This window comes from Stenella coeruleoalba (assembly GCF_951394435.1).
Source record: "Stenella coeruleoalba genome assembly, chromosome: 2".
Classification (NCBI taxonomy): Eukaryota; Metazoa; Chordata; class Mammalia; order Artiodactyla; family Delphinidae; genus Stenella; species Stenella coeruleoalba.
In genome coordinates this window covers 137,048,523-137,073,698 of record NC_137147.1, presented here as the reverse complement: position 1 = coordinate 137,073,698, position 25,176 = coordinate 137,048,523, and the positions used below count along the sequence as shown (strand labels likewise).

Genomic DNA, 25,176 nt, shown 5'->3' with positions numbered 1-25,176 from the left:
GCTATTTCACCTCCTCATACTACTGTGGTGTTGTAACATAGCTACTACGTAATTCAGGAAGAGGAAAGAATAGATGCACCCTAGAAGATCCCCTGGGACTTCTCTTGACACTGCAGCGATCAGTGGTAAAAACGAGTGAAACCTAGAATCGGTGACACCGAATTGTAGTATTTGCCCATTTCCTTAAAAACTCCTACTGTGGCCAATTTCAAGCTATCAATATGACATTACTACATGACGAACATGCAGTTAGGATAAAATGAACAGTAGCACACCATTATACGGTTTTCCTACCATACATACAAAAGACAGAAATAATCGCAAAAGGATGGACGATAGCAAAATAATTAGAAAGTGATGAGTTTGGGGTATTTATCACATTGTTTTTAATATAATTTATCGAATCGTGAGTTTATATAATCTAATTTTTAATAATGGCTTCTGTTTAACAAGTGGCCCAAAACATTGCTGAAAGTTGATTAACCCACTCTCAGGAGCCAGTACCAGATCGATCTAGCACACCACTGAGAAGTGACTCCCTAGAAAGTGTCATCAAGGGCTCAGACCCCTCAGAAATGAAGGTTTTGGTCACCTTTCCTGGTTAAATAATCCAGCTGAGGTTCTGGCTGAAGGCAAAGGGAATCTTAAATGTTGCAGGCGAGGGAAAGTCACAAACACCAATTCTGGCCTTGGGCCTACGTGCAAAAACTAAGACTTGAGCATCTATCCATATTTTCTTCCATTCCATTTATACATTTTTGAGTTTTCCATCATTTTTCTTGTCTTTCCTATCATTACCCCTGACTCTTGGGAGTAGTTAACTGTACAGTTTAGTTTCTTGGTCGGATCACAAAATTGTGACAAAACTAGAAGAGGAAGACATCCTCAGAGACCCTGGACTTGGGCTTGGAACTGGTTACAGTTCTTATGAGACACTGGGTTGACTCCCCTTGAGAAACAGATGAATGCATTTTTTTTATTATATGAGGGTTAGGACGGAGGAAGTTTCATTTTGTTGTATTTTGTTTTTGAAGCAAAAATGTGGAAAGAAGGAATATTACCGATACGGTAAAATTCCATAACACACCACCTCTTAATGCAAACCTGATATAGCACAAGTGGTGATTGCCTCAGTCCTCTGCCCAGCTCTGTGCTCAAAAAGAGGCAGGGTTAATTTGTTATCTTCTACTTCTGCAGCAGGCGTGAAAAATATGGAAGGAGGATGAAGCTAAGCAGGAGAAGAGCAGGCAACCCTGTACAGTAAAGTAGAGAGATGGACAGTGTACTCCTGCATCACTGGTTTTCTCCCCAGGTCAGGACAATGAGATGAGAACCAGCTAAGTAGGTAGGAGAGCTTCAGAATCACTGTAACTGTTCTGGAATCCCTGCCTGCTGCAGAATCCAGAATCATTCTCTTGATACTTAAGCTGGAGCTGACAGCTGCCCCAAACGGCACCATATGGCAGCTGGGACTTGGCCCTAATTGAATCAAGCACTGGGACTCTCAGAACTGCCATCCAGCTAGTTCTGCTGTCTCACCCAGATATTTAGTTTATTTCACGTTCACACATTCCACATTTTACAAGAGTTGGATTTGGGGGGAATTTACTCATAACTTTGCAACAGTGTTTTACAGTATTGGACACCAGAGGGAAGTTAGTGGATATTTGTATTTTGTTGGTTTGACTTTTGGCTTCCCAGAATTTGAAACCATTTCTATAATTGGGAAACTCCCCCTGCATGTGTCTTAGTATGACGTGGTGCTGATGATGCCCCAAACTCACTTACTCAGCCTCCGTCACAATTAGCACAATTAGGGGCAGCTAGGATGCAAACCTGCCTGGGATCTGGCTCTGAGGAATAGTAACAGTGGCTTCTCCACTGAACCAATTCTGCAACATGGTTTGGCTGCATAGCCTTCAAATTTTGTCTTTCCATCTTTCCAGTGATTCCATGAGCTTCCTAATACTTTTTTCAATAAATTACCTTTCTTCTTAAACCAGACAACTGTTCTTGTAACTAAAACCCTTGGTTGACATAATATAAATAATTTCTAAGGGGAAGTAGCAGAGTCTCATTCTAACTTTTGGACTAATGACACAGGAAGTAGGGCCACTCGCTAACAGAGTTCTGTGCACGTGGTGGGTTGAAATGAAATGATGAGCCATTTTGAGCAATTCTGGAATCCTTTTTGAATGAGTCTGCTTCCAGCATCAACTTGCTACTTCTTTGGTGAGCTCTTTGAATTCTCTGCCTTTAATCTCTCCTTTCATATGGCTTGTCTCCTAGCCACCATTGTAGAGGCTGGAGGGGAGCTCTTATAACCAATGTGGCTTGATTCTCCCCTGTATTTTTTCCTCTCTGTTAATATACATAAGCAAGGACTGACTCCTTAACACCAGTGGTGAGGGGTTTGTAGACATGCATGCAAGCACACATACAACACAACCAAACTTAGTGTCAGAAAAAACAACTCTGAAGTTCATAGTTCAGAGAAAGCAGTAAGAACATAATTGGTCCAAGTGCCAAGACAAACCAACAATTATCCTAGAAGTAGAATTTCATAAAACTTTTGTGCCAAGAAGTACTTTTGTAATAATCAAAGCATCTCTCTTTCAATTCAGGTCTAGATACTAAGGTTAAGTTACTTATCTGCAGTCACAGCCAATAATCAAGGGCATACTCGGGAGCCAGAGCGAAATTTTGCTTACATCTGTACATTTCACAAAACTTCATAAATTCTCATCATTAAATACATCCCGGGAGGGCCCACATATAATATCTAATGTGATTATATATATACACATACAGAGCATCTAGTAAGACGAAAAGACTTTCTATAGAAAGGCAAGTCCCAACTTCCAGCTGAGCCCACTAATTTCTAAAAGACACCCCTCACTTGATTTAAAGCTAATTTCTCCCCTCAAGACATTAACCTCTTCTCCTACACAGTGCATTTTAGAGGGATCTCAGCAGACTTCGCACTTTGGAAATTCTACTGTGCTCATTTTTCCATCATGCGCCCTGGCTTTTCCTGCTGACCATCACAGCCAAGGCGTAAACTGGGCAGACCAAGCTCTAGAATACACCCCCATCCAAATGCAGAAGAGAAAGGATATGGGCCGCTGCTCAATGTTTTCATTGTAACACAAAAGAACAGAAAAACTCTTTGATTCACTCAGGTTCTAAAGGTGCTGTCCTCTAGATTAAAGAAGGTGTAGCTCAAGGGAAAACACAGAAAACCCTAACAGATCGATGTTTTTCTTTGGACCTTAGGAAGCTCATAAGCCGACTTTGCAGCCCAAGTTTAGTTATGATATGAGGACATTACCCCCACCTTTTGCTTAACCCTCAATTTCCTAATGTAACTACTTTTACTTTGCCACATATATTTCTTATTTTTCTGAGGAACAAGGTGAATTTATTTTTACCATTTTAAAATTTTAAATAATTATAGAGTCACTGAAAATTTTAAAGATATTAGAGAGCTCTTGATTTTCATTTACCTAGTTTCCTCCAATGGTTGCACTTCACATAAATATAGTAAAGCATCAAAACCAGGAATTTGATATCAGTGCAATATGTGTGTAAAATTCTAGGTCATGTTCACGTGCTCATCACATTCGTGTAACTCTGTAACCTTCACTGCAGTCAAGATACAGAAGCATTCCATCACCAAAGATCTCCTTTGTCTATCCCTTTAAAGCCACACTCACTCCCCTCCCTCCACTAGCCCTAACCCCTGGCGACTGCTAATGTGTTCTCCATCGCTATAATTTTGCCATTTTGAAAACGTTATATAATCCACTATGCCCAACGCCTGGCAACCACTGATTTGTTCCCATTGCTATAATTTTGTCATTTTGGAAATGTTATATAAATGGGTTATGTAGTAAGCAAAGGCGAATATATTTTTGAAGTACAGTTATTTGTTCACTCATCTCTTTTTCTCTAGGTTATTTTAATTTTCTATTTTATTCATACATTCACTTATTCAAGTGGAAGACTCTGGGCTGGGGCAGCCACCGCTGGAGAGAGTTTTTTGAGCACCTCTACTGTCCAGTAGCTTATAAATGGTTTAGGAGATAAAGACCAATAAAACTGATTCTGAACTTCTGGCTTCCAGAACTGTGAGAGGATAAATACATGTTGTTTTAAGCCACTGCTTATGGTAACTTGTTACAGCAGCCCTAGGAAACTAATATACTCCCCAACACTAGGGCAGTGCCTTTCTGGCAAGTACTCAAGAAATGTTTGATGAACTTCTCTGAGTTCAGAATAAAAGGAAAAGCTCTTCCAAAAGGTAATTCCTGGAAGGCTTCATGGAAGTATGATTTGAGTTATTCCCTGAAGAACTGGGTGAATTATAATGGGAAGAAATGGAGTGAGAGATCATTTTAAGAGGTGGGAATAAGACGGGCAAAGCAAGGAGGCAGGCAAGCTTAGGACCATGAGGGCAATGACATCGGCCCAGTATGGCTGGGATAGAAGAATGCCCTTATGGGGAAAGGTGGGGAAGCACTGCAGTACAAATGCCCCGGTTCCCTCATTTATCAGTCTATGCGTGGGTTTTCATTGGCTTTCCTCCAATAGAACCAATCTTACCAATGTGGGGAACTTTTACAGATTATCCTTCTAAGACCTGTGCATAAGAAGTGGTATTCTGTGGTGTGCTGTCAAAAGCCAAGTGGGTTCTCTTGGATCCCCTGCCAGAAAGCTATCTGGAGCCTAGTAGGATAGAAAGAACATTTTCCCTCCCCTGGGAAATGGCTCCATGGATTACTGACCAACTGTTTACCATTGTCTTAGTTCCCATTCTATAATAGTTCTAGCTCACAAAGTCCACTCATCAGCTTAGTATAGATGTGGTAACTCACAGAGCAAACTGATGGGCTTGCCATCTGTCTCCAAGGACCCTAACACTCACTTCACTCACAGCATTCCAAAAGCAAATACAGTCAACTCTGCTGGATCCAGTATTCTGCTCAGGCTCTGTTAATGAGCACATCAGCACATCTGGAGCATAATGATAATTAGTGTTTGTGATGTTGCTGGTGATCCTGAGATACAATCAGGTCTTAACAGGCCCTATGAATTCTCAAAGGCCAGCCAAATTACTTCAATACACTTGCTTCTTTACCAAAATGCTATATTAACCAGAGCATTCCATTCCCTGCCCACATTAAAGAACAGAGTTTTCCATTTCCATAGGCAATTCCTAATTAATAGGTTCCCCTAAATCCCTGCCTATCTATCCAATATTATCTTTTATCTTTTATTTTTTCAAGAGTAATTGCAGGAAGATTTGGAACTTGAGAGAATATACAGACTTTTGAAGTGGAGCTAAGAGATAGGTAGGCCAATGGAACATAACGAAGATTAAAAAAATAGACCCAAATAGGAATTTAATACATTTTTGAGTGGAAAAAAATATTATTGCATTGAAGAAAAAAAGGTAATTGAATTAATTAGACAAACTGGATAGAAATATGGATAATACTTAAAGTGAATCTGTACCTCATGTGATAGCATTAAAAAAGTTCCAAATGGATTATGTAATATAAACAATATAATTAAAGAACTAGATAAAATATAGATCCATATGTTCAGAAAGAATGTTTAAGGTATGATATATCAATGCCAGAAACCACAAAAGATTGACAAATTTGAATACAAAATTTAAACTGGTGAATGAGAGAAAAAAACAAAGTTAAAGGGAAAAGTAAAATGAGAAGGAAAAAAATTGCAACCTATTTGGCAAAGAATTAACATTCTTTTGTAGGTGATTCTTAAATTTAATTGTAATTTAAATGTAATCTTAAATTAAAGGATTAAAAGAAATTCTTGCCCACAAAGTCCAATTCAATCAACCACTCTTAACCTCAGGCTCTTAAAACAAGGGTAGGAAGCCTATTTATTGGATTCCCTGGACAGAGAAGGAAGTAGCCCCCAAATTCTGTACTGTTATTGCTTTACAGGATAGTCTTCCTTGGAATGGACACATACAAGAGTACTGAAAAAGACACAACCAAGCATTAACTATGGTTATATCTAGGTTTGGAGGGGGTTGGAGGGGTGAATTATTTTTTTCTTTTTTCTGTCTGTATTTTCTAAAAGTTTTCAAATCGAATATACTTTGCTTTGGAAATAAGGGGAAATTTTTTTTTTAATCAGCCCTGGTTCTTAATGGCAAGCAATAAAACCCAATTCTGGCTGTTTTAAGTAAATAGGGGATTTACTTAAAACTGGATTAAAATTTTTTTAAAATAATAATAAAACAATGCACTGGGTAGCTCAATGAATTATAGAGAAGGTGGAAAACCAGGCTCAGGCCTGAGAGGACAGAAAAGTCTTCCAAATCACACTCCAAAGTCCGTCTGAGGAGAAAACAGCAGTTGTCCCATCAAGCATTAGATGCTAATCTTTGGGCCACTTCTATCCCTGCACCAAGAACTTGATCTTGGAGCAAACCCAACTGTCCCTGCAACCAGAAAGACAGACCAGTGCCACCTCTGCCTCTCACTGTCACTTAGTCCCCTAGTCAAAGTCAAGGGCACAGTTGGCAAAATGACCTGCCCTGGGTCATGTGCCTGCATCCCAGGACACCAGGGAAAAGCAAACACTTGGCATTTTCAGCCTCTGTAGTGGGCGGGTGTCTCTTCATCTCATGAAGACTCATAAGGCAGAGAATCCCCTAGACATAGAAAAGTGGTTCATATGCCGGTGGTCAAGGGAACAGTAATTGGCTACTACATAATACCTTCTAGAGATTTTCATCAAAAATAGAGAGGGAGGTAGGAATCTGAAAAGCAGAAGTACTTTAAAGGGAATTGTGATGGGGTGAGCATAACTCAGGCAGCCGTGATGCCTCCACATGTGGCAAATTATCTTCCTCTTCCTTAAAATAGGACTTTACCCCTTAATTTTATTATTATCTCTAAGATTATCTGCTAATTAATACATTATTGGAGGTTAAACATACCTTTTCACAGTAAAAATTCACTTACAGTAGTTAACATGTTATCAGTAATTTACAAATGAATTCATTTGGTCATACTGCTTTTTTAATCCCTGCCTCAGAAAGCTCCGCCATTTCCTATCTTGGAATAGAGGTGAGGGAGATCAAGGAAAATAGGAGTCTATGGTAGGCCTGTATAAGGGGGTGCAAAAATGGAGGATTTAGGGTGAGTGCATAGGAGGCCTGAAGGGACACAGGTAATGAATGCACAAAGAGAGCAGAAAGGAAGGCAAAAAATACCAGAGACAGACATCTACTTTAGAAATTTGTTTGAAATATCTGTTAACCAAGACTAAGGTGAGAGCCACCTGTCAGAATGGCCATCGTCAAAGAGTTTACAAATAACAAATGTTAGAGAGGGTGTGGAGAAAAGGGAACCCTCCTACATTGTTGGTGGGAATGTAAATTGGTGCAGCCCCTATGGAAAACATTACGGAGATCCTTTAAAAAACTTAAAATAGAGCTACCATATGATCCAGCAATCCCACTCCTGGGCATATATCCAGAAAAGATGAAAACTCTAATTCAAAAAGATACATGCACCCCAATGTTCATAATAGCACTATTTACAATAGTCAAGACATGGAAGGAACCCAAGTGTCCAACAGATGATTGGACTACTTTAAGATGTGGTATATATGTGTGTGTGTGTGTGTCTGTGTATATATATATATATACACAGACACATATATACAGTATGCTTAGTGAGAATATTATGCTTAGTGAAATAGGTCAAACAGAGAAAGACAAATACCGTTCGATATCACTTATACGTGGAATCTAGAAAATAATACAAATAAATCTATATACAGAAGAGAAACAGACTTACAGACACAGAAAACAAACTTGTGGTTACCAAAGCGGGGGAAAATTAGGGGTGTGGGATTAACAGATACAAACTACTATGTATTAAATAGATAAGCAACAAGGATTTACTGTATAGCACAGGGAATTATACCCAATGTCATGTAATAATCTATAAAGGAATATAATCTGCAAAAATACTGAATCACTAAGTTATTCACCTGAAACTAACACACGATTGTAAATCAACTGTACTACAATAAAAAAAAATAAGGTGAAAGAAAAAAGTGAATTCTTCCTCGTGGACCCAAATAGACCCAAAATGTGGACTATTCTTACTCTTAGTCACTGCATATTAGTCACCGCATTATTCCAAAATTTAAAAGTTATTTACAAAATAGCTTATGTTTCTTACCATCAAGTCCGATGGAAGCACTTAGGAAGATGCACCCTGTTTATCTCATGGCATGTGCCCCAAAGGGAGTTTTTACTCCGGTTTGAAATGATGTGCTGGACCCATGGGGGAAAGGCTGGCCGGCTTCACAACCAGGAATAACTGTGCTCTTCCTAATGGATGCTGTGCCTCACATATGTGATGTTCACTTCTTTGCATTGGCTGGTAGAAAGTAGAGTCAAATTGAGGCCAGTTCCAGAAAAGTAAGCAGAATATTACGGTATTCATGGCATGTTTTCTGGATCCCAAGCTGTTGCCTGCTTTTCCTATCCTTTTAGTATTTACCATTCCCCTCTCCCTCACCCATATTAAGAAGAAAATTGCGAGCCACCTTAAAATCTTTTTTGTAATGAGGTAGGGCAAAAATAATAAATATGCATATTGACATTTCCTTGGGAACCTAAAATGTAAATTCAAGGCACTAGTTCCTTACTCTGGTTAGACACCAGATCACAATTAAATCTTTCTCAAATTCTCTGTTGTCCTGGTAACTGCTCTCCACTTAGAGAACACAGAGGGTGAGATTGCCCAAAAGGGTCTGGAAGGAGAGCAAGAGCATATTAAGGGATTCTTTCTGATGTTCATAACCACACAACAAGCTGTGCCAGAATGGTAGCACAGAGCTGGAGACAAGCCCTCCTCAGGTTACTCCAGTTGCTGTGATGTATTCAGGCTTTGCTGCAGTTAAGTGGCTATGTACATTATAATAACAAGATTGGCTATGGCACACCAAAAATATTGACAATGAATAGTATTTTGGATAATCACAGATTGCAAATCCTCTTAAATGCATTCGACTCTAACAGATATATTTAGACTTAGATGAACAGTAGCTGGGGGAATTTCTTAAAGTGTCAATTGGTGTGAATGAATAAAGATGGCTTTAAAGGAGCTATACTGCTTAGGGATTAAGGCCAACTGGAAAAATTCACTTTCTCAGAACAAGCCTCCAAGCTCAAGAGAGCAGCCCCTCTTTATTTGATTGAGGCGTATACACTTCAATCCTTAGGACTTGTGCTGGCAACCCTGTGATTGTTCATCTCTCTCCATTTGTACAAAGAAGAGTTTTTAATTGTGCATGAGTGGGAACTTGCAACTCCTGTGAGACAATCTTTGTAGCAACAACAAAGAGGGGAAAAATTTTAAGTAGCAGTCATTTTTATTTTGGCTTAACAGATTTTAGCAGGAAGACTCTGAATATGAAGCGGCTTCATTTTTAAATCCTAAAGAGAATTTCTGAAACAGCCCATAAGGTGCCACTTTAGTTGAAGGCAATTAAAAAAATCCTAGAATAGCAAGAAAGAAAATCACAAAATTTGTTTGGACATTGTAGGGAAAAAAGTTACAAATTACATTAACTCCTTTCCTCCATCCTCCCTGAGTCTATTTGTTCTTAAACTCCTACATAAAATTCTTCCCCAGTTTTTGGAGGTGGGAATGGGACAGGAGGTACGATGCAAATAGTAAGAAAAGTTTATATTATTTAAGATATCGCTTGTCATGATTTAACTGCAACAATGTCAATTGTTATACGCACTTAATGAAAGGGATGGTGCAGACTTTTGGATGGTGCAGAATTTCTCCCCGTAGGTAAGTGGTTCTTCTCAAGAGTCAAATTCCAGTCCTTCCTTGACAATGTGGGCATCACTAGAAAAAGGTAGACGTTTATTAGTAGTCACTTCTCTCTAGGTCTTTTGTTTTCATAGTCCTTAAGGACCACTGGAGAAGGCATTTTCAAACTTAAATTCTTTACAAAGTTGAGCTACCTGGAAACTATTAGAAATGTGGTTCCTCAAAGTGAAATGTCAACAGAGGGTACCCAGCTACTTGGATTTCCTGCAGGTACCACTTTTAAAGTGGACTTCACCATATTCTTCCAGCCTGTAAGAAAGCTACTTAATGATGCATAAAACTAATTATTATTTAAAAAGATTAAATCTGAATGGTAGCTGTTCACAATGTGGAAAATCACACTTTTTCATGGCCTATTTTCTTTTAAAATGTATGCCCTTTTCCCATCCTTAGTGTGTTCTGTACATGTAAAAATAAATACTCTTCACAGCAGGACCTGGGCTCGGAGGCCTTAAAACCCAATAAAAGAGTCCTGTAGTTTAATGGTCCTTAAATGCTCGACATCTTTTTCACTTAATGTAAAATCCATCTGATCTTATAGCCATGACTGAATTACAGATATATAATTTTCTTCTATTAAATGTTAATCTTCTGACTTGGCAGAGCAATAGAAGCTCTAAATTATTAAGAAGGCAATAACCTCTCTAAACTCTTTCCTGAATTCAGAATATTCTGTTACCTTGAAAAAAAAATTGCAAACCTGTTTAAAATATAAAAATTGGGCTCATTAAGTAAACTTGATGCCAAATATCAATTATAAAGGGCATTGTTTTTATCGATGTCCCTTCTATTATTTCACTATATATATATATATGCACGTGATGTATGTATGTGTATACACACACACACTTATAACTGGAGAAGCAACCCTCACAAATCTTGGCTTTTTAAAATTTACATATGACATTTTTGTAACCTTCTCTTTTTGGTTGAATTCATTCATCATCAATGTTTGCTCATGCAGGCACAGATAATGAAAATGCCCTCTAACGCATAAATGATGCCACATGCTCTATTATGCTCAATACAAGCACTCTCACTGCCCAGGGAGTCTTATTGGAATGCCATCTTTGCTGCAGTTTCTTCTTTATTTTTTTCTTTAAATCTCTACATTCATGACTCTCATGAGCCAAAGGTCCATATATACTGTAAGAAACAGAAGCCACGTTAAGAAGCAGGTTAGTATTTACCTGGAGAGGCTAGTATAGACAGTCTTGTTTCAAACAGCCAAGACCAAAACACAGGGAAGAATTTAATTTCCAACAACAAAGTCTTAAATCCAGTTTAGTTGGAGACATCACTGAATGAAATGGGAGCTGAAATATGTATTTTCCATTTTACATTTTGTGCACGATATATTTTATGGTGCCATTTGCTTTTTTTCTCTTTCTGAAAATTACTCATAATAATTGTTTTTTTCCTCTCTGAAATTTATTCACAACATTTAGCAGCCAGGAATAAGGTCCAGGTTCTTCTTCCCCTGCCAGACATGTGCAACCACATTTTGCATGATTATCACAGGCAATTCTCTTTCAATCCTTATTTTGGTGCCAGAGGTACTGCCATGACTTTGATGCACAGAACTTGTAAGATGAAAAAGGATCACCACAAGGTTGCAGAATCTAGTGACGAGGAAAATAAAGAGGCAACAAGAAGCAGTTTTCTTCCACCATGGTGAAGCAGATGTCAAAAGAAGCTTGTAACCACTACTACTTCCCACTTGGCATTAGTGTAAGCAGGCACTGATGTATCTAGTCATCATGGACACCAAAAATTAATTTGAAACTCTTCCCTTTTCTTCTTTGAAACAAGTGGACTGAAAACATGAACCACATTCTCAGTAGATAAGAAGCTCGTGTATGAGAACAATATTTAGGTCCTTGTTAGAAGAAAACTGGATAACACTGGGGGAAGAAAGTGCTCATGTTCTAAAGCTACAAGATTTTTAAAGCAGCGATTATCCAATGCATTTAGAATAATAGAAAAATTTAAACTGTATAATGTTGGTTAGGGTCAAGAGGAAAGGTTTAAATAAAAAACAAGCTATAAGAAAGATTAAGCTAAATTCATCTGGAATTTTAGAATAGCACAGGTGTAGCTAGTGATTAGAGTCACTGTATTATTAAATTTTAAGATGTTCATTGCATTAATATTTGATTTTATTTTAATAGTTCTTTATAACACTGACCCTCTATCAAAAGGAATGAGATTTTCTGATGAAGCGGGAATGATAAGAAAAAAAAAACAAGCAACCAATAGTAATAAAGCTTTCAACAAAGGACTGCGCTCCAAAAGGAATTCAGTGATTCTTTCAGACAGCACTCACATCTTAGACAACTGATTTTCCTCTTGGCCTAAGTTCAGACTTCATAGTCTTCCTGAATACAGAATAGCAAAGAAACCAGCATCACCCATTGTGCATGTTCCATTTGTTAACTATCTAAGAAGCTTTCGCCTTCAGTGTTGTACATGCAAGCTCTGCCTTTGACCCAAAGGTGAGTGAATGAGAAAATGGGATTAATTCAAGGTTACTTGATATTGCATTCTACATAGCTAACTGAAAATGGGTGTCATCATCTATACTTTGCATTCTATCATTCTCTCCCCCAAATTCTCCAAAAATAGCAAATGGATTGGTTTACCGTGTAAATCTCTTACAAGATGTTCAAAACAATATTTCACAGAAAACATTTTATTGATGGTTGAAGACAAAATAAAACATATATAAACCCATATAGGGGTTCCCTTCCCACCCCTAATAAGGAAAATATAACACTGAAATGTAAGTATTCAGTTAAGAACTTCTCTACTCTAGAGCTTCAATAGGTGACCTAAAACTCATGACACAGAGCTCATGCTGAAGGAAAACATTAAATATAAAAATTAAAGAATCCAAACATTGTTTATTGTATATACCTACCTAAAGAATTCAAAAGAAATCCGTTTCTGACTTTTCGCTTCTGTTTCTATACTGAAGAAACACAATGGCTTATTCTTTGGTGGAATAAGTTATTGATATTTTGATGGTCCTTTGTCCTTGTTATTACACAAAAATGGGATCAAAAATCTGGTTCAGGATGCTCAAAGATTATTGCTAAGGCACATTTTGCAATTTAAAAAGCTTGGCTGCAATGATTCATTTGTTTAGTTTATTTGCTAACAGTCAAATTAGTCATTTTCAATCTGAACTGTAAATAAAATATTAATAAAATAACAAAACATATAAACTTTCCTTAATGAGATGTAGTTAATAAAAATGGTTGGTTATAATATTTACTATAAACATGCCCAATTTCATTATTTTCTTGCTATCTATATTCTTACAGTTTACAATGTTATTGCACTTTTGTCTAAAACCTTAAAGATCTGTCTTCTAAAATCAATTTTCTAATGCTAATTTTGCAAAAAAAAATGCATTTCACATTATTAATCTCATTAGTGCAATTTTCCTATAAATAAGTACAAAGCATTTGGAGGATGAATATATAATGAGTGCTTTGCTACTACAGTAGCAAATGTCAGAGTAATTACTAAAAAAAGTCTAACATTTTTGACACTTTGAAAAATCCAGTATACCATTTATCATAGTTCTCTTCATACTGTAAAAAGAAAAGTCATTACAAGTGAAAATTAAGATACCGCTGCGGAGATTATGAGGAAATTTTATTATAAATTCCTGATATATTCCACCCTTGCCTGTTCTTAGCCTAAATGTAATTTAGCACTGCAAACCATTTGTGAAAAGAAATTTATTTTAAAAGGCATAATACTTACTAGTGTAGAGAGAAAAAATATCTGTACCTCCAAAAGAAGTCAAAAGCACTCATTAAGTTACTTTAATAAAAATGGAACTTGGCCAGCCAAGTTACCATGCATTCCTTGAAACTGCATTAGGTCTCATGGCTTGACTGAACATCTGAAAGATCTCTTGATCCACTTAAAAGTTGCTACCAACCCAATTAATTTCTCTGGAAGAAAACTTTAATAATTATTTCAGCCTAATCCCTCTTCATATGGACCCACTCATATGACTCATGTTTTATTGAGTACTCAATCAATTAAAAATAAGTAGCCAATCCAAGGCAAAGTGTTATGTTGTTTATCTAATTGTAAAATTAACGTATAAAGAATATAAGATTTGAACTGATATTGAAAAACTCAGTAACGTATTTGTCTAAGTTAAAAACCTACTAATGGATCAAAATATACTTTATTTTAATTATACTAGCACCAGCAGGGAAAGCTGAGGGAAAGTGAGGTCCAGAAAGGCCATGGAGTTGCACACAGAATGCTCAGCACCAGCAGGGAAAGCCAGCATCGGCTGGTGGGTGCTGATGCTAGCACACAAGCCCTTGCCGCATCTGTATGATCTGGAGTAAGGCCGCCTGCACATCTTCATCCATGTGACCCTTGGGAGAAAGAAGAAAGGGGAGAAATATTTTATGTCATCTTCATTTACACACAAATTCTAAAGACAAGGGCTTTATAATAGAACCTTGTTGGTTGTGATTCACCAAATGCTAAATCCTCACCATCGTGGTGATATTCTAAAGGTTTTATTGGAAAACAGAGTAGAACTCTATCACAGAAATAGAGAAAATCAATTTAAAAGTAGTGCACATCAGTTGCTCTTAACATCTATTATCAGAGAAGAGACGGACAAACCTCTTTCTTTTTTTTACATAATGGCTCAGATGATAGGGGTAGCATAAGTTACAGATGAGCAAAGTAAACTAAAAGGAAATTTTTTTTTGCTTCTGCTGAGTTTTATTTTTTTTATTAGAAAAGTAACTAATGAAAAATACCCATATTTATCTTTTTTACATAAATAGGATCATATATATTATTTTGCAACTTGCCCTTTCACCTAGTTATTGCCTTAATTATTTTATTGATTGATTGGCCACACCACGCGGCTTGTGGGATCCTAGTTCCCCAACCAGGGATCGAACCCAGGTCCACGGCAGTGAAAGCCCGAGTCTTAACCACTGGACCGCCAGGGAATTCCCTGCCTTAATTATTTTAAATTGTTGTGTAATATTCCACTGTATGGATGTATCATAATTTCTTTATTCATCCTCCTAATGATGGGCACTTATGGGGTTTCCAATCTTTATGGGCAGATTCCTAGGGAAGAAATTGCTAGGCCAAAAAAGCAGACTCAATTTTTAAATTTTGCTAAGTACTACAAATATCCCTGTATAGAGATAATAACGATTTACACTCCCACCAGCAGGGTATAAATGCCCATTTCCCACAATGCCCTGGCCAATGCTACAGACTATCATCTTGTTTAAAATTTGCCCATCGCAGAATTGAAAAATGGTACCTCCTTGTTTATTTGCATTTCCTCCTTTACTGGTTAGGTTGAGACCTTTTTACATGAATGTTTATCCGCTTAAATTTAGAAAGAGACACTTTAAAGTTAAAAAGACGGCAAGAGGTTGATTAAATGCAAGTCAGTATGGTGGGCTTAAAACACCCCCCCTTCCCTTTTTCTTTGCTTGAGCACTTGAATGGGTTTCAGCATAACAGTTCCTATTAATATAAAAAGTTTTGCTTCCAAAATCTGTTTCTATAACAGCAGGATGTTTAAATTCCAAACATTAGCCATAGTTGACTAAACTGAATTTCTTAGTTAACTTTATGATGCCAGAAGGCAAGACTATTTCAGATGCCAATTGCTTTTGTTATGTTTCATTAGGAGTCAGTGGAAAATAATTTTGAATTTCAGAAGCATACATGAAAAAAAGTTGAAAGCCTTGTCAGTTTGCGGTCTTTCAGCAAGAGTATGCTGTTCCCCCCTTGGCCAGTATCAGAGCCAAGTGAGTTCCTCACCCTCACTAACACAGATCTTCTACACTTTTCTACTGTTTTCCCTCCAAAGAACTCCCCATTCTGCCGCCCGTCAATAGTTTTGAATAATTGCAATAATAATATACTTTCAAACCCCAGCTTATCGTCTATCTACTAAAAAGAAAGTAGCCAAAGATGCTTTATCATATCATTCATTCTTTTACATTGGTTTCCCCCTCATCTCCTATAGAAAAGGCAGGCTCTTTTATTTCAAGAATTTGATATCGCAAAATCTCTTCCTTTTTATTATTTAACCTAGTTTTTTCTTTCCTTTTTTTTTTAAATGATGATCTTCTCTGAAGTTTTCTCTCAACACCTTTTTTTTTTCAGTGTGGACACTTCAAATCCTAAACAATTTCTATTACATCTCACTTGCCATTCTAACATTGTCTCGATTGTCTTCCCCCCAGAATCTGAGAATTTTGGAGATGCTGATCACAGGGTTTCTAGAGCATTAAATATAAAATCCTTCATATGTTAAACATGTTTCTTAGTGTGATTTTTTTTAATAGCTTTCTCATTACACCCCCCAAAGAGGGCAATTCGTAGTCTTCTGCTTCACTGAGATTAAGGCTCAACAAATAAATATTATTGATATTCTAGCAGAACCACTTTTTTCTTAAATTATTAAAATTCTGTGCACATTTTACTTGTCATTTTTGCACTTTTTTGGTATTCTCTACCTTTCAAAGAAACACTCCTGAGCTACCAAGAAACAATGAAGTCCGTCCTACTCTCCTCTTTTAGCTAACAGACATGTGTGGATGTCAAGGCATCATCTCCAGCTAGCAATACCATTAACGTGTGCTGCCATCACATGTTGCCAAACTGTCTATAAAATGAATGACAAGCAGATGGAGACAACACTAAATTTAAGATGCTGTGTTGCCATACAGCTTTGTAAATTTCTCTGGGAGATAATGCAAGCCATGATTAAAAGAAACGATTTTAAAATAAGCATATGGGGGTTCAACTACTTTAAACATCAATGACTTTCACATAAATTTACTGGAAAATAAAAAATTATTTTCTCTGAAACAATATCCTAGCCAAAGGAGTAGTTCTTCTTTACCTGTGCAGCACTAAGAAGGTGTGTCCGATAAATTGCAATTACTTCTTGGTGCTGTCTGTCAGCATCCTACAAGTGTGGAAAGATGGACAGATCAGAATATCAGCATTCACATTTTCAACCACATGAAGGCTTGTGACAATGCTGTCCTCAGGCTTGATGCTTCTACACGGTAGTAGTACTATTTTTTTTTTTGCGGTACGCGGGCCTCTCACTGTTGTGGCCTCTACCGTTGCGGAGCACAGGCTCTGGACGCACAGGCTCAGCGGCCATGGCTCACGGGCCCAGCCGCTCCACGGCATGTGGGATCTTCCCGGACCAGGGCAGGAACTCGTGTCCCCTGCATCGGCAGGCGGACTCTCAACCACTGCGCCACCAGGGAAGCCCTACACGGTAGTATTATTAAAGTGCTCCTGCTACTTCTTAAAACAAACCACCTTGGACCCACCAGATGCAAAATTCCATTGCATAACAATAGTATAAACTTTTCTAAAGAATGTGTGGGAACATTCACAGTGAAAGCAATGCACTTACCCTAGGTAACATGAAATTATTGCCTGAGTTCATATCTAATGCCATGAATTACCCAAATACTTATCAATTTATGCTTTGGATTATTGCAGAAACTTCCCATCTCATCCTCTGTCTCTAGACTTTATTCCTTTTCATGCTTCCAAGACTGAGGTAGCTCTTTCCTCGCATCACTTTTGACTCAAAAACCTTGGGTGACACCTCATTAGATATAAGAGAGAAATCAAACTCATCAGCTTGATTCTCAACAGTCTCTACAACTTGACCTCAAACACAGCTCCCATGCCTAGCCAGGCTGAGCAGCCTTTTACTACCCCTGGGGCATGCCACTTGATTCCACCTCCATGCCTTCCTTCACACTATTTCCTTTGCCAGGGAGAGTCTCTATTTTCCTTCCACCTACCCGAACACCATCTATCTACAAGTTCCGGCCAGGTACTCCCTTCCTCTTTGAAACCAGCTCCCACCACATCAGTAATCTTTCCTTCCTGGGAATTCATATCACTTAGAATCTGGGATCATATTCTTAGTTCTATATTTGATATTTTTTGTCTCGTTATTTTACTTTTCATGGATCTATATTTTGCCTAACTGCCCAGAACTCCTTGGGGACAGGAACTGTACACTCTCTTTATCCCTGACAGTACTTAGCATAGTGCCATGAACATAATAAACATATTTCTGAATACTGAAGAGACTACCATATCCTTTCGATAAGATCCAAATCAGTAATACGTCATCATTAATCTGTAGGGCAACGGTGTCATAAAATGAACACTTTAAAAAATAACTTTCTTCTATTCAAAAATAACTCATGACAAACTTCTATAGAATAGGAAAATATTACCCAACAATTTACATTTGGTTGGGCTATGTTTTACTTAGCCCCATAGCTCATCCAATTAAAAAAGCAAACAAACAATCAGTTCATATTATCCTATTTTTATGGATGAGGAAGCCAAGGGTTAAGAGGAATGTTCCATGTCACTCTCTTTTAAGTGGCAGGGCTTAGAACTGAGATCCCAACTTCAGCTTCTTAATCCAGATGCTTTCTTTTAATATATAAAGGAGGTACATATCCATATAGGTATCTATATGAATATATATACACAGATGTTTTCTTTTAATATGTAAGGATATAATGTATAAAACCATAGGAATGCCTACCTTCATTCATAAGGATAAAAGACTATTAAAAAAACTTCCTTCAGTTTAGTGGACCAATATTTTAGAGAGTGTGCTACAGTTGGAAAGCTATCAGATTTGGAGTCAGCAAGTCCCAGGATTAAATCCTAGCTGTATGACCCCAGGCATATTTTCATCTTTGTTTCCTTAAGGATTAAATAGGGGGGATAAAACCTTGTAGGATTGTGAAGATCAAGTTTAAATATCAAGTATGTAAAATGTTTAGTGTAGTGCCTGGTATACAGTAAGCACACAAAAAATGATATTATATCATTAGTATAAGTAACTATTAGCAAAAATGATTACATTCTTGGATCTGAACATAGCCGAAGATCAATCTGGTTTCTAAATGAGATTTTACCAACAAACAAACGAGACCCTGCACAGATCAGCACGAAGCCCTACAGGCCCCGGTTACTCACCGCCAGCTGCTGCTGCAGGGACTTGACCTGGTGCTGCAGACTGCCAATCAGCTGACTCTGCCTCTTACTGGGACCCCTGCTCGCGCAGGTGAGCTGGGAAAGGCCACTGAGTGCTTGTTTTAGTCCTTCCACATCGCTGAGCAGTTCAGTTATCTTATAAAAAAACAAAGGAGTTGTGGGAGAAACATGTATTAGTCACTTATTCACTTACAATGAACATCTTTACACAGAACTCATTCCTTGAGACACAAAATTTATCTTTATATACCAGAAAGTTGAGGAATGAACGCTGTCAAGATTGTTATCAACAGTATGTGCAATATATAATTTCCTCTCAGTAAGGGCAAAACCTTTCATAGTTAAGAAAATTAAATGAAATCATAAATACATGTTTGGTATGTAGTATATGCTTAATAAATAGCGACAATTGTAAGTAGATATTAATAACTTGCTATTATAATTATACATTATATTCATAACTGACTTCCACAAAGCTGAGAGCACTAAAATTCTGGGTCATATGAGCAGACATGTCAGAAAGTCAGTACTTGTACCTGTCCACTGGGGAGGGCTGGGGCTGTGTCTGCTTTCACTTGTCACTACATCCCCAGCATTAAGCATAGTACCTTGCAGGTAGAAGGCATTTAATAATTATTTGTTGAATGGGTAAAACTGAACTCAATCTCCCTGATTTCTCATCTTCATAGTACATACTTTATTCAACTACCAGTACTGAAAATATTATTGAGCACCTATTCTGTAAATTGTACCATGAGAATGAATGATAAGATGGAAACATAAGTTATGAACCTGCTCTTAAAAACTAGTTGGAAAGGGCTTCCCTGGTGGCACAGTGGTTGAGAGTCCGCCTGCCGATGCAGGGGACACGGGTTCATGCCCCGGTCCGGGAAGATCCCACATGCCGCGGAGCGGCTGGGCCTGTGAGCCATGGCCGCTGGGCCTGCGCGTCCGGAGCCTGTGCTCCGCAACGGGAGAGGCCACAACAGTGAGAGGCCCACATACTGCAAAAAAAACTAGTTGGACAGACTAACCACATCATTTTTTTTAAAAATATTTATTTATTTGGCAGTGCCGGGTCTTAGTTGCGGCACACGGGTGGGATATTTAGTTGTGGCATGTGGGATCTAGTTCCCTGACCAGGGATTGAACCCAGGCCCCCTGCATTGGGAGCGTGGAGTGTTAACCACTGGACCACCAGGGAAGTCCCAACCACATCATTCTGACACGGTAATATATATGTTGTAAATGGATGGCAAAACCAAAATACAACATGCATTTTGGAAGAGGAACAGTTTACTGTAGGCTAGATTGGCCAATGAAGGCTTTAGGAAGGAGGGTTAAGTGATGAAGTGGGCATTAAGGAATGTAGAGGATTTAAGCAGGTAGAAAGGAGGGGCAAGATATTCTGTCTGTAGGAAGATATGGGGAAAGGATGTACAATGAGTTGGAGGGCTCAATTTACTGGTATGGGTGAGTGCCAAGATCAAGTCTGGTGAGCTCTGCAGCATCCTTAGTTTCTCACAGCCCAGAAACACAGTATTTTTTCCTCCTCTCCCTCACCATTCTTTAGGTACCTTAAAACCCACTGGGTTTTGACCATTCATTTTTGAGGCAAGTGAATCTTGAGTTTCCCCATCTTACCTCAATTCTTGGCTGTAGCAGTTGAGGAAACAAAAGGAAAACTACTTTTGATTTTTGTTTGTGTGACTTTACCTTTTTGTCAACTCCAATTCTTTTTTTTTTTTTTTTTTTTGCATACTCATAGTCAAACTAAAAAGGTGGCATTTAATGGTCACTTTGTTAATGCTTTTGTAAACTTGTCTTGTGGAGTGCTATGGTAAAGAGTCCTATTCTACTCTGGCAGTTCTGCTCTGGGGTTTCCAACACCAAGACATGCTTACCTAAAGTATTATTATTACCTTATTATCTTTAGCTTCGATCTGTTTGGCGGATTCCTGTATTCTTCTCTGTAACTCTGTGATTGTTGTTAAGGACTTATCGCATCGTTCCTGCTGATCCTTGATTTCTTGCTCAATGCTGAAATGGAGCAATTCCTTCTCATCTTTTGCAGACAGTTCCTTCTTTTTGGCATGCAAAACCTCCTCACATACTTCCTCATACTTCCTATTCAGATTGGCCAATTTTTCATTTAAGTTGGAAATCTGTGTCTCCAAATCACTTTTCGTTGCTTTATATTTAGACAAATCAACCACCTCCCTAGTCTCTAATTTTTTTAATGCTTGTTTCGTATTCTGAATCTCAGACTGGAGTTTGGAGACCTCTTTGGTTTTGTTTTGGCTCTCTTCTTCCTTTTCTCTCAAGCTAGCTTTTATGATTCCAACTTCTTTCTCAAATGCTTCCTTAATCTGCAGATGCTCTGCCAGGGGCACAGAGGAGTTCTTCTGATTCTCCAGCATCTGCCGCAGTTGGGTCACTGTCTGCTGCTCTTTCTCATAACACCTTTGCTTACTCTTCAGTTCTTCCTTAAGCATCTCAATTGTGCCATTAAGAGACTTTTTCAGGGCCTCAACCTGTTCCAGTGGAACATGCTGTTTCTGCAAAAGAGTTTGTGCTGCAAGCATCTCAGAGGTCTGCTTGGCATTTTCCTCCACCAGCTTCTCTTTCTCGTTCTTTACCTCTGTGTATTTCTGCAACAGGTCTTTTAACTGTCTGTTCAGCTCTTCTGTTTTTCTGCTTAATGCTCTTTCCATTTCATGAGAATTCTCAACAAGAACATTTTTATCCTTTAGATCCTTCTGAAGAGTGAGGATCTCCTTCTTTAACTTGTCGTTTTCTTGCTTGCACTTCTTGGCCTCTTCTTCGCTGATGTGATACTTTTGTGTCTGCTCGGATAACTGTTCTTTTAGTTCTTTCTCGGTAGCTTTAAATTTTCTCTCACACTCTTCAAAGCTGATAATTGGGGCATATTTTAGCTTGATGCATTCTTGTATTGTGTCAAGTTCCCTTTTCTGGGCCTCGATCTCGGCATGCAGTGTTACAATCTCCTCCTGGCCTTTTTTGTAGTTAGCCAATATTTCGGCACTGTTGTCCTGGACCTTCTTCATGCTCTTCCTCACAGCACTCATCTTTTCCTCGTGCTCTCTTAGGCTTATGTACTCAGCTTTTATTTGGTTCTGAGTGTTCTCCAGGTTTCTTTTTAATATTTCATTCTCATCTTTTATTTTCACAAATTCTTGATTTATATCTTCACACTTCTTCTTCACGTCTACTAATTCTCTGCTGGTTTTATCCAATGTGCTACTCAAAGCAGTTTTAATCTCTTCGTGGGTTTTCACTGGCACATACTGATTACTCATTATCTTTTTCAAGTCAGTGTTTTCAGATGTGAGCGAATATATTTTCTCTTGGTCATCACCACATTTTTTATCAAGTTCAGATAGCTGCTTCTTAAGTTCAACAATATTAGATTTCAGGGCCATTATCTCTTTTTCGTGTTTCTCTGGAGGTATGAACACAGTTTCCAGGTGGCTAACGTTCTTACTTAAACTGGCATTTTCCATCAGCAATTTCTCCATTTCCAACTTCTTTTCTGTGTATTTGTGTGTCACATCTGAAAGCTTTTTATTCAAATCATCAACAATTACATCACGTGACTTTTTCATTTCTTCACTTACTTTTAAAGGGACGTAATGATTTTTCATTTCAGTCGTTAAGTTATGCACTTGTTGGTTGAGGAGCTTATTATCCAGATAGACCTTTTCGATCTCCTTCTGTAGTGTCTGATTTTTCGACGTTAACTCACTGATTCTCTTCCCAAGTTCTCCTGACTTTTGCTCTAATCTGCTCTTGAGCTGCTCATGTTCTTCCGGCTTGACCTGCTGAGCCAGTTTGGCCTTCAAATTCTCAAGTTCTCTCTTTAACGGTCTAATTTCGCTAAGTGATCTTTCATATTCCCTTTCCATCTCTATTAATTTTTTTGCCTTCTCATTTACTTCATTTGACAACAAGCTCTTCATGTTTTCAAATTTCTCTGCCGGAATGGAAAGGGCCAGCTTGGATGACAAGTCCTTTAACTGGCCTTCCATCTCGGTGACCTTTCTCCCTCTCTTCTCTCGCTCCAGTTCACACATGCTCAATTCCTTCTGCAGTCGCTTAGTCTCTTCCATTAGCTTGCCTTCATCCCTCTTAAACTCTTCGACTAACATCTCATTTTGTTTGATTTGGTTTCTTAATTTCCCCACTTCTGCAGACGCACCTTCATATTTCACTTTCATGTCTTTCAACTGATCCTTCAGTTCTTCTGTCAGTCTGTGGTTCCCAGTAGCTGCGTCGCTTGTTAGGTGCTCTTTCAGGGCAAGAAAATGTGTCTGCATTTGTTTCACTTTACCTTCTGACTCATACATTCTCTTCTGAACATCTTTCAAGGCATCTTCTAGTTGCTTTATCTGCTCATCTGAATCCTCTTTGACCCTTTCACATTCCAATGCTAAGGCTTTGCACTCTGCCACCTTGTGAGCCAGTTCATTTTGGAGCTTGAGTCTGTCTTGTTTTGCAGAATCACAGAAAGTTCTCATTGCTTCTAATTCTTTCTTTAAAATTTCATTTTCTGAATATGAGGTTTGATTAGGTAAGGCCAGTTCTAGTGGTCTTAACATAGATCTGCTTTGCATATGGGCTGGCATACCTGTGGAAGTACACTGCAAAAATAATAATAATAAAATAAAATATCAATTCCAAAAGCCTAAAGAAGACACTTACTTACTTACCAAACTTATTTACCAAACTTACCATTGGTAATACCTACCCACACATGAATATCAACTTTATCAACATACATTTACTATTTCTATGTTTTATGGCATATAATGTGCTTAGAACTTCAAATTCTGAAGAAAGTCATCAGAACCCTTGAGTAAAAACAAGGCTTTCACAATTTTACATCTGCAAATAATTCCACAGAATATTATTTTCTAATAACATATATTGACTTCTAAGTTCCCTCAATGTTAACTCCAGTGTACTGTTGTTTAAATTATAAAAATATTACCAAAATAATCCTAGCTAGTATAAGAATTGTCAAGAGAATGATGTTAAGCAACTCACAAAATAGAAACACGTTTTCTTCTCTCAAAAAGAAAGATAAATTAGAACTTAGCCTACGATCTTACTACAAAGTTGGATTGACATCTTGTTTCCTCTATTACATGCTAACAAAAAGAAGTACAATTTAAGTTCTCATTGAAATATTTCATAAGTATCAGAACATATAACCATGAAAGATTAACTATTTCTATTTTTCCCCAGCCACCCTATTACAGTAAGGGCTCTTTTAAAGTCACGTGCTATGAGTAAAAAAGCCATGTGCTATGAGTACAACCCACTATTTTAATAGGCAGGTTTTACTGTTGTTCATTTCAATCCACACTGCCTTCCCATGGATGAAGAGGAAAATTCACAACATGGAATAATTTCTCAGCCTCAGTCTGCTTCTAATTATCTTTCAACTTACCAGTTATCTTTAGACTAAGACTACTATCATCTACCAACAAACTACTTACACAGCTTCACAATTTCCATACTTATTTTATTACAATCAAATATTTATCTTATGTTCTTAAATATTATTCAGTTGATTGACAATCAGTCTCTCAACTTACAATCTTAGAAGTTTCCAGCTTAGAGTGATCTTAGACATCATATAGGCTAATTCACTCTTCTACAGAAGAAAGTATGTAAAAAAACCTTTAAAAGACCAAATATTTATCAGTTCTGCAGTTCACAGAAGGTACTAAAAATGCAAACCTTGTATTTATTGGAAACTAAAAGTGAGGAGCAGTTAAACAAGTAAGAAAATCAGATAACACTCTGCCTTGGAAGCTTTATTTTGTGGTGAATTTCCAAAATATAGAATATATATTTGAATGCAAGGAACAATACATTTAAAAGTCAAGACAAATGCCTTTTGAATTATTCATACCTGTCTCCCCCTTTAATGGGCAAATATGAAGAGGTGACCAACTGCTGTTAAAGAATAGAGGGCTACTGTCAAAGACAATGAAATTGTAATTCAAATCTCTTATTTAAGTCACTGTCACCAAAAATACTCTAGAGGGCCCTAGACACAGCAATATCTGCTTTTATTAAACTCAAGACCACAAGGCCAACTTTTCTTTGATAATCAAAACCTTATTCAATGTACATATAGATGATAAATATACAATGC

General features: G+C 37.7%; 1 protein-coding gene across 6 annotated transcripts in view; it reads right to left on the bottom strand.

The window, feature by feature from the left end:
- The window catches only part of UACA (uveal autoantigen with coiled-coil domains and ankyrin repeats), a 140,391-nt gene that overhangs the window by 15,326 nt on the left and 99,889 nt on the right, over positions 1-25,176 (bottom strand). For 4 of the 6 annotated variants that reach the window (XM_079912096.1, XM_079912093.1, XM_079912095.1 and 1 more), the window contains 4 exons: positions 20,912-23,650; positions 18,972-19,124; positions 16,837-16,902; positions 12,308-14,317 (listed from right to left, as the gene is read on the bottom strand). In XM_079912096.1, coding sequence (XP_079768222.1) covers positions 14,246-14,317; positions 16,837-16,902; positions 18,972-19,124; positions 20,912-23,650 — 3,030 coding nt within the window. In that variant the 3' untranslated portion in view covers positions 12,308-14,245. Of the gene's footprint in view, positions 1-8,237; positions 8,439-9,813; positions 11,531-12,234; positions 12,287-12,307; positions 14,318-16,836; positions 16,903-18,971; positions 19,125-20,911; positions 23,651-25,176 lie in introns of those variants that run through there. The other 2 variants (XR_013826951.1, XR_013826952.1) reach the window with 2 other exon arrangements.